Source organism: Rhamphochromis sp. 'chilingali' (genome assembly GCF_963969265.1).
Source record: "Rhamphochromis sp. 'chilingali' genome assembly, chromosome: 4".
NCBI classification, from domain to species: Eukaryota; Metazoa; Chordata; class Actinopteri; order Cichliformes; family Cichlidae; genus Rhamphochromis; species Rhamphochromis sp. 'chilingali'.
Genome location: NC_137948.1, coordinates 10,250,276 through 10,259,216, shown reverse-complemented (window position 1 = coordinate 10,259,216; position 8,941 = coordinate 10,250,276). Strand labels below are relative to the sequence as shown.

Sequence of the window (8,941 nt, the reverse complement as noted above, 5' to 3'; positions counted from 1 at the left end):
AAATGACTCACTGAACACAAATCTAGTGTTTTGTTGGAGACATCCAGTGTAGCAACAGCAGGGCGTAATTCAGAGATTTTTACTTTGGTGCCTACACAATAGCATGAAAGACGGACATAACTTCCAGATCTGAAAAGCCAAGCCAAGGTGAAAGTGTGCTAACCTTTGCCTTCTTTTTAATACCACCAGGGGGCGACTCATGTGGTTTCAGAAAGACTTGTATAGAAAACATGGGAAAATGGTCCAGGGCTCACTTAATCTGTGACCTCAGTAAACACTTTCCCAATGAGTTTATGAGCTTAATTGATACTTTCCAGTCATACTGAACTTAAAATTAAGTCTGTTTGAATTGCAAATGATGGTCACTCAAAAAGTCTGACAGGATTATACAAGATCTGCTCCCTGGGTGTGTATTTTCACAGTACTCACCCACACATCACTCATCATATCCACTTTCAAATCACTAAGTTGGAAGTGGCAAAAATGCTCACCTCGAGTGTTTGCAATAGGACCATACTATAGGATGGTCCTGTTGTGTAGGATAGGATAGAATAGGATCATACTAACAACTGGGTGACATCAAACTGGCTAGTAAGACTAGTTCAGCACTGTTAAAACAGTAAGCACAGTTCTAGTGTTAGTACTGTATCGGTATGAAGGTGATATCTCATGAACATTGTCACTGCATGAAAACTTGGTCTAGCTATTATCTGATAACTGTTTTGCATTGTAATCGAGGGCTAAAAATTGAGCCAACACGGAAATACCAAAAATTGTAGTTCCTGGAGTAACTTCAGGATGGCTTGAAAAACAAATCAGTCCCCACAGACTTCCACGGTAAAAATGGCCAAACAAAAAGTATGTTTAGAGCCCTGTGTAAAAATGGTGTTGGGCTTTATTTTGGGTGTAGTGGGTGAGTCTTTTATAACTTATCTGTCTGGATTTTGCTAAGATTTGCTTTGACTTCAAAATTAACCGGAAAAACCAACATAACTTTAATTATGCAAGAGGATCCTTGCCTACAGGCTGTCAATCACTGCCTGTAGTTTAGAACCCATTGACATCACCAAATGCTTCAGGCTTTCTTCCGTAACTGTAAACTATGGTCTACTAGGTTTCAGATCAGGTGACTGACGTGTCTATTGAAGAATATCCTATTTCGTTGCCTTGAGAAATTCTTGCAGGATTTTGCTTAATCTGAGCAGAAAGTACAGTGGTGTACATGTCACCAGGAGTCACATCATCACTAAACACTAGTAACTTGTTTCTATTCTTAACCATACATGCTAAGGCCATGACATTACCTGGTGATGTGGTATACTCTGGATCATACTCCTTCTTTATTTGACTACTCGTGAACTCTTTGTTATCTTGCTCATAGGTATATATGTTTTTAAGTCAAGATGTTAATGAGGTACTTTTGTAAAAACCTCTTGAATTCAAGCTGGAATCTGCACTTCACTCACATCTAGAAAATTCACTGTTGTAGTGTACAGAGGATCACTGAAACAGTCATTGACCAAAACCTTACGGACCTGAATTTCATCATGTAGTACAAATGACAGCCTCATGGTGACGCCAGAGGAAAAGTTATCAGTTAACCAAAGTCATTCAAATCCTCCATTGAGACACATACTACATTTAATGACAGATTATCAAGCAGTTGTTTTTCATCATATTTTTCACCTTTTATGCTGTGAAACTTTATAACTGGTTTGGTTATTAGACCCAGAGAGGAGCCCAGTGTTTTTTGAAACAGATGGTCTTAGTCCCAGTAATAAAGAAAAATAGTTGTGAACATAGTAATAATAATAGTTCAATAATTCAAACAATTTTTTATACAAATAAGAAAACAAAAACAAATACAAAAGAAAGTACATGCATCTTGATTTTTATTATTGATTAAATTGTACAATATCACAGCATTAATATTTATTATTTAAATATGAATATTTAATGAATTTGAAAAAAGGATTTAAAAAAATGAATATGCCCTCATAGAATGTCCTTGCGATATACTTGGATATTATGAGTTCATGCAGGTGACTTATTCCCTAATAGAAAAAGAAGAAATGGTGGTTATTGATTTGAGACCGATCATTAAACATTAGTATTGAATCTAAATTTGTATTCATACTCACAAGTGATCGGTCCAATGGTGATGGGATTCATAGAAGCTGAGTTGGAAACAGAGCGGCGTGTCCTACTTGTGCATGACTACAAGGAGAGAGGCGATGAGAATAAAGATATAGGATTAAAACCAGAGAAACCATTTTGGATTATGGAGTACTGCTAAAGTGAAATGTGGAACTCACTGCTACACAGCTGGAGGTCCCCTTTTTGCACAGGCTGAGGCTGCAGTGAAGATATATGTCTCTGTATTGACCCTGGAGCAGGAAGAGCAGAGCAGAGAAACGAGCTCGGAGGGACGAGCCGCTTTCAACTATTGACACCTTTAGGCGGTTAGTGGGACACCTGTGAGACAGGAGGGAGGAGATCAGCAGGGTCCACACACTTCACTGTATCTCACAAAGCATTGGTGAGGTTGGAGAGATGCACATACTTGTTCTGGATGAGAGGATATTGTGTGGGATCATCAGGGTTTGGTGAGTGAGTGGCATAGCAGTCCTCCAGAACAGCTGCCAAAACTGGGTCTGTGTCCTCCACAGAGACGCCCACGTACAGAGGTGAACCCACTGGGAGGAAGACTTGGCCTGGTGGATAAGACTCAGTGTAGTTGGAGTTGCGGAACAGAGACATGGAGGCTCGAGCTTTTGGACCCGAACCTGAAATGCCTCCAGACAACCTGAAAAAAAGGAAAGAAAATTATATAATGCAATGATCTCTCAGACACTACTTGCTGCTATTCTGTCTTTTTCCTGGTTTGTGTAAGTGGAGGCCTTCAGTTTGTTTGCTTTGTTTTCACTTTATGTCTTTATGCCCACTGTGCTCCGGAGTGGACATCTCTAAATCAGAAGTCTGATGGTTCAATCCCCAGCTCTTCCAGACCATATGTTGGAGATGTGTGTATGTGAGCATGTGCCGATAAAAACTGCTTCAAGTGCATAGACTCAAGTAGCATAATCAGGGACCATATAATGACCAAAAATGTGCCTGAGAGCAGCACCACTTTGAGATTATTGACCTGGATTTCACAACTTATCTTTGTGCCTGTGCGTGTGTGTATGATTGTGTGTGTATAATCACTTCACCCCACCAATCATTCTGCTGAGTCAAGTGATCACTGCTATCTCTCCTCTCTTCCTCAAAGCCTTTGTGGGAAAACTCTGTTTCAGCCTACATACAGTTTGTGGGGTTATGTTAATTTGTAAATCCAAATTGTTGCCTCGAGGCAAGTGTTTAAAGTCCCTGTCAGTACTTGAATGTGGGTATTTAGATCCTCATCATTAATAGATTCGTCTTTACATGATTTTTATTGACTGACGGCTCTGTTCACTAAAGCAATGTGGCTGTCATATAATTTTGTTACAACATTTCTGAATTGGTGGATACATAGAAATAGCAAAAAGAAGGACAAATACAAATATAGAAATCTCTCATGTGAAATCTCCTTGAGTTTTTTCCTCTCACTGTACTGATCTTTATTTGTTAATGAATAATCAGGTCCTCAGATGACAGGAGGCTCAACAAGTCAACAAGGACAGGTTAAATAATAAATAAGGCTGTAAAAAATCAGAAACTTGTTTTAGTGATAAAAATCTAATTGCAGAATCTTTTTGTCCTGTTTTCTCATGTTTATCCTGTTGTTCTTAAAATGGACAGGATACATTATGGAATGAAGCAAAGAAAAGACTTTTGAGAACAGGAAGTGCTCTCTTTAAAAAATGTACTCTTCACATCCCACGGCTGCTCACTCAAATATGTGAACGCTTGCTACCAAACAAATTTCCTGTAGATGAACAGTTAAGACAACCTTGAATTTTGAACCTTGACGTGTGTGTGATCATTTGATTCAGAAAGAGTCATAAATAATCATTTAGGAAATGAATATAATTACCACATTTGTCTTGGCCCTATGCCTATCAGTGACCATGTAATCTACTTTCCCTTTCATCATGGGAAGCCAAGTAGACGCACCCTTATGGAAAACACTGTCCTCAGCTGGAGAAAGGTAAAAAAAAAATAAAAAAAAAAAAATTATACAGCATAATCAGGGACCATATAATGACCAAAAATGTGCCTGAGAGCAGCACCACTTTGAGATTATTGACCTGGATTTCACAACTTATCTTTGTGCCTGTGCGTGTGTGTATGATTGTGTGTGTATAATCACTTCACCCCACCAATCATTCTGCTGAGTCAAGTGATCACTGTTATCTCACTGCTATCTCTCCTCTCTTCCTCAAAGCCTTTGTGGGAAAACTCTGTTTCAGCCTCTCACTAAAGACTCAGGTGGGTTCTTTTGCCCCCTGAATCCTCTTCTTTCTACTGGAATTAGAGTTTGTTTTTAGGTTTTATTATTAAGTATATTTGTCTCAAATTTGTTTTTAAAACTTTAAGTAAACAGTTTTTAGATTTAAATGTTTTATATAAATGTGATTTGACTAAATAAGAAGACGCTTCCTACGTATTCTTTACATCTTAGAAACCACGTGGTAATCCACCATAGGAACGCCAAGCAAAACAACACTATTGTACAAAAACACAGAGAAAAGATGAAAAATGTTTAAAAACAACATATAACAGATGGGCTGAAGATGATTTTAAATAAAGGACATTTGTGGTGTTTTAGTCACAAAATCTTGAAGAATCATATTTTTTTATGTTTTATATTTATTTGCACCAGAGTACCAAAAGAATTCATTAATTTTGGCAGTTTTATTTGCACAAACATTATTCTTGAATGTTTGACACTTCATGAAATGTCATGAAGTGGAGCTAAAGAGAAAAATCTCAAGTAACATTTTGCAACTAATTTGGTTAATTTCTATAAGGTCATTAACATTGCTGGGTAATTGTATTTCAAATCAACCAAGTCCTCTGCTTGACCAGCAGGGCTTGGTTGTCCAAAGATTGCAAAGTCCCATATTTGAACACACATAAATCCAAAAATCCAATGTGAAATTCCCAGTCACAAAAATGAAAAAATTCTATTCCATGTTGACTCATCAAATTGTTTAGACTATTTTTTGTTAAACCATCTCAGATTCATCTACACTTTTTGTTATCCATATTTACGTTTTTAGTGGAAGAAACGAGGGAAAAATAAGAATTTGCATATTAATGATTAAGGAACTGACCTCCCAGACCATTGTTCCTTCAGCCGTTATGCAGCGTACTGTTTATAAGATTGGGGAAACCTGCACTCAGCTGAGACCGAAGAAGTCACTTGGATTAGTGACGAAACGTTTCTCCCACTGAAAACTTCACGTCCAGATGAGCAGAATCAAACTTTGGTGATTTACTTGTAGTCATTCTATTTCCTCTGTCCTAATACTTAGGTTTATCCCAGCTGTGACCAGTTTCCAGCCCTCCTGATTATCAGGGGCGGATCTACTGGGGTGGCATGTGCCACAAGTGGTTGATTGTTACACTCTGGAAATGGAATGAAGGTGAGTGTTATTAACCTTCTGGGGCCGACGGACGCAACACTATCAAGAAGAGAGAGAGAGAGAGAGAGAGAGAGAGAGAGAGAGAGAGAGAGAGAGAGACAGAAAGGGGTACACAGACACTTTGCGCAGGCACCGTCTCCACCTCACTGAAGCCAGTAAACACGTCACTGGATTTGGCCCGGTGGCAAATTCATAAAAGGAGACATAAGCCTGCTTTGTTATAATATTTACCTCCACAGATGACTCTGGCATCTTTACAGTTAACACAATTGTGGACCCCAAACCAAGTATGTTTGCATTTGGTAGTGCTATTAGCGCTGCCACAGCCCAACTGTCTGCACACCACATTGGCATCATTAAGATCTCAGGAATCATCACCAACAGAAAAACAAAATATTAATTGGGGTAAGTAAAATAAGAATAATGTTATTGGTAGACAAGGCTTGCTATGATGACTGCTAACATATAGGATGATGTGGAAGAATGGGGGAAGGTGTTGTTGCTTTGGGTCTTTGGGCAAGAGTTTCGTGTTTCTATTCTTAGTTTATTCTTTTGGATATTTCAGTCTGTAGTTCTTGTTACTTTTGTACTCTGGCTCTGTTTGCATTTTGAGCATTGGTTTATATCTCAGCATAACATCTCCAGTGTCCTTTTGTATCTTGTTAACACTTTGTCTCTCTCCGTGTTTGTTACTTCCTGTTTTATTTTCGCCCTCTGTTGTCTCCTGTGCAATCTATAAGAGATAAGAGACAGAGAAGCTGATACAGACTCTGGCTACGTCTACACTAATTTCAAATGATAAATTTGAAAACGACATTCTCGTCTAAAAACGCTCCGCGTCCACACTGTCGTTTTCAGTCATTTCCTAACAGTTGTTCATCTACACTGAAACGACTCAAAGCGCTTGTTCCTGTATTGCGCATGCGTGAAACGAAAACGATTCGACCTGCTAATTTCTGCCTGCTGTTTATTTACTTACCGGCTCTTTGAAACGTTGCTGTAAAATGTTGAGGAAAAGCACCAAGTTTTTTAAATGGACTGACAATGAGGTGGAGTTCTTGCTGCAAGTAACACAAAAGTACAAAGTAGCAAAAGTGAGTGAGAATTAAAGAATTTTCTAAATGCTCCGGATTCGCAGTCCACACTGCGATTCGAAAACGATGTTTTCAAATGTATCCGCTTTGGAGAGCATTTTCAAAGAGCTCAGTTTTCCTTGACCAAAAATGCCGTCTCAGTGTGGACGGAAGGCCAAAACGGAGAGAAAAAGATGCGTTCTCAAATGAAAACGTATTATGTGGACATGGCCTCTGGGTAGTAGGGAATTAGTTGCCAGATGATTTGGAAAGTACAGCTTAAGTGATGAGGGAAATTCCCAAGAAGGTGTTGTGTCCTCTGGACTGTGGAATTGGTGGTGGAATGAGGAAGTAAAGGAAAGTGTTCAAAACAAAACAAAGAGATCAGTGAAGAAAAAGAGGGGTAGTGAAGGACATGAAGAAAGTAGACTAGAGCAGCGGTCCCCAACCTTTTTTGCGCCACGGACCGGTTTATGCCCGACAATATTTTCATGGACCGGCCTTTAAGGTGTCGCGGATAAATACAACAAAATAAAACTAGTACCGGTACCGAAAAAAAGAAAATTTATTCATAACACACGTGAAAAGACCAAGGAAAACCGAGTAAACGATAAAAACGATAACAAAATAACGCTGAAAACCGATAAAAACCCTGAAAACTATACATTTCACACCTGAGCCTCAACTCTCGCGGCCCGGTACCAAACGACTCACGGACCGGTACCGGTCCAAGGCCCGGGGGTTGGGGACCGCTGGACTAGAGCACTGGGCGGCTTGGCGTACAGAAAAGAGAGAGGTAGCAAAGAGACAGCAAAGAGAAAAGACTTTTATCGACTTGTCTGAGAGAGAGGGTAGTTGCTGAGATAGTTTAGATATCGGGGAGTCACGTGGTACGCCCGCCCAAGATGGCAGCTTAAGTTGGAGACGCGCACTCCTCTTCCCCCGAAACCTCGTTAAAAATAGGTCAGAGCCGGTTATTTGTCTTATTTGGGATCTGCCCTGGTAAATTCAGTGGAAGGAGTCAGAAGAATCATTACGTTTTACGCAACGATTCGATTATGCCGCGAGGAAAAACACACAACACTCAGGCTACTTCACTAACTACTATGGCGGAGACACCTGATGGAGTCGATGCCAGGTGTCCTTCCCAAGATGGTGTGGCGGCCGAGCTGACTTCTATAAGATCTCTGCTTGAGCAGGTAGCACAAGACATGACGGCGGTGAAAGGTGGTATCGAGTCTCTTAAGGAAGCTGTGAACAGTTTGGGTGTGAGAGTGGATGAAACAGAGACAAGAATTTCTCGATTGGAGGACGAAGAGGCTAAAGCCAGCTCAATATGTAAGATCTTGAAGATACAGAACCAGCGGCTGCAGGAAAAAGTAACGGCGCTTGAGGGTTCCTCACGGCGCCAGAATATTAGAATATCGGGTATTAGAGAAGGATCCGAAGGCAGTAATATTGAGGATTACGTGAAGAATTTGCTGTCTGAGGCTCTGGACATTGAGATGGGAGATTACTACGAAATAGATAGAATCCATCGAGTGGGGCCAGCTTTTCCGAAGCCCACGGCGGACTCCAGACCGAGACACATTATTGTTCGCTTCCTACGGGATAAAGCCAAGATGTCCGTGCTGGCGGCTGCCAGAAAAAAGGGGCAGATCGTTTGGAAAGGCATGAGAGTTCTTTTTTTCCAGGATTACGCTCAGGAGGTACAAGAAAAACGCAGGAAGTTTGATGAGGTGCGCCGCTTGTTGCAACAGTACAAGATTGGCTATTCTCTTCGTTTTCCGGCTGTTATGACTTTTTCAGTGGATAACCAGTATCATCAGTTTTCCAACCCAGCTGAGGCTAAGCAATTTCTAAGCGGTCTGGATTTGGTTAACATTCCGGGTGATGTAGATTAAGAGGATTTGATAAGCTATGGGTTGGTTTACTTCTGAGGGGGGGGGGGAGACGTAAGGAGGGACACCATCTGGGAATTTTTTTTGAGTGCCACGGACCTGCGATTTTTTTTTTTGTTTTCATGTTCTTCTGTTTTTTTGTTTGTGTTTTTTTTTTTTTTTTTTTTTTTTTTTTTTTTTTTTTTCTTCTTTTCTCGTGTTTGGTTTTGTTGTTGGTTTTGATGGTATGGTACCAACTGTCCCGTATAGACCTAATTTTTGGATCATTGAGTTGTCTCATGTTACTGGCTCTAAGAGTTGTTATATGGGTAAATGGGATATTCCTCTGGATAAATTTGTATAATAATTCGGCTCACATGGTGTGATGGAGTTATGTAAAATTGTGTCGTGGAAT

At 40.0% G+C, this 8,941-nt stretch overlaps 1 protein-coding gene across 2 annotated transcripts; it reads right to left on the bottom strand.

Moving 5' to 3' along the window:
* Window positions 1–1,918: 1,918 nt before the first annotated feature.
* Window positions 1,919–8,551, bottom strand: LOC308395781 (pancreatic secretory granule membrane major glycoprotein GP2-like). 2 transcript variants are annotated; one of them, XM_080880768.1, is made up of 5 exons: window positions 7,766–8,551; window positions 2,564–2,806; window positions 2,316–2,475; window positions 2,142–2,217; window positions 1,919–2,054 (listed from the first exon to the last, which is right to left on the bottom strand). In XM_080880768.1, the coding sequence occupies exons 2-5, from the start codon at window positions 2,758–2,760 to the stop codon at window positions 2,035–2,037; spliced, it is 453 nt and encodes a 150-aa protein (XP_080736894.1). In that variant the 5' UTR covers window positions 2,761–2,806; window positions 7,766–8,551; the 3' UTR covers window positions 1,919–2,034. The 2 variants fall into 2 exon arrangements, with proteins under 2 accessions (XP_080736894.1, XP_080736893.1); XM_080880767.1 differs by lacking the exon at window positions 7,766–8,551 and adding an exon at window positions 5,262–5,911.
* Between the last annotated feature and the right edge of the window lie 390 nt (window positions 8,552–8,941).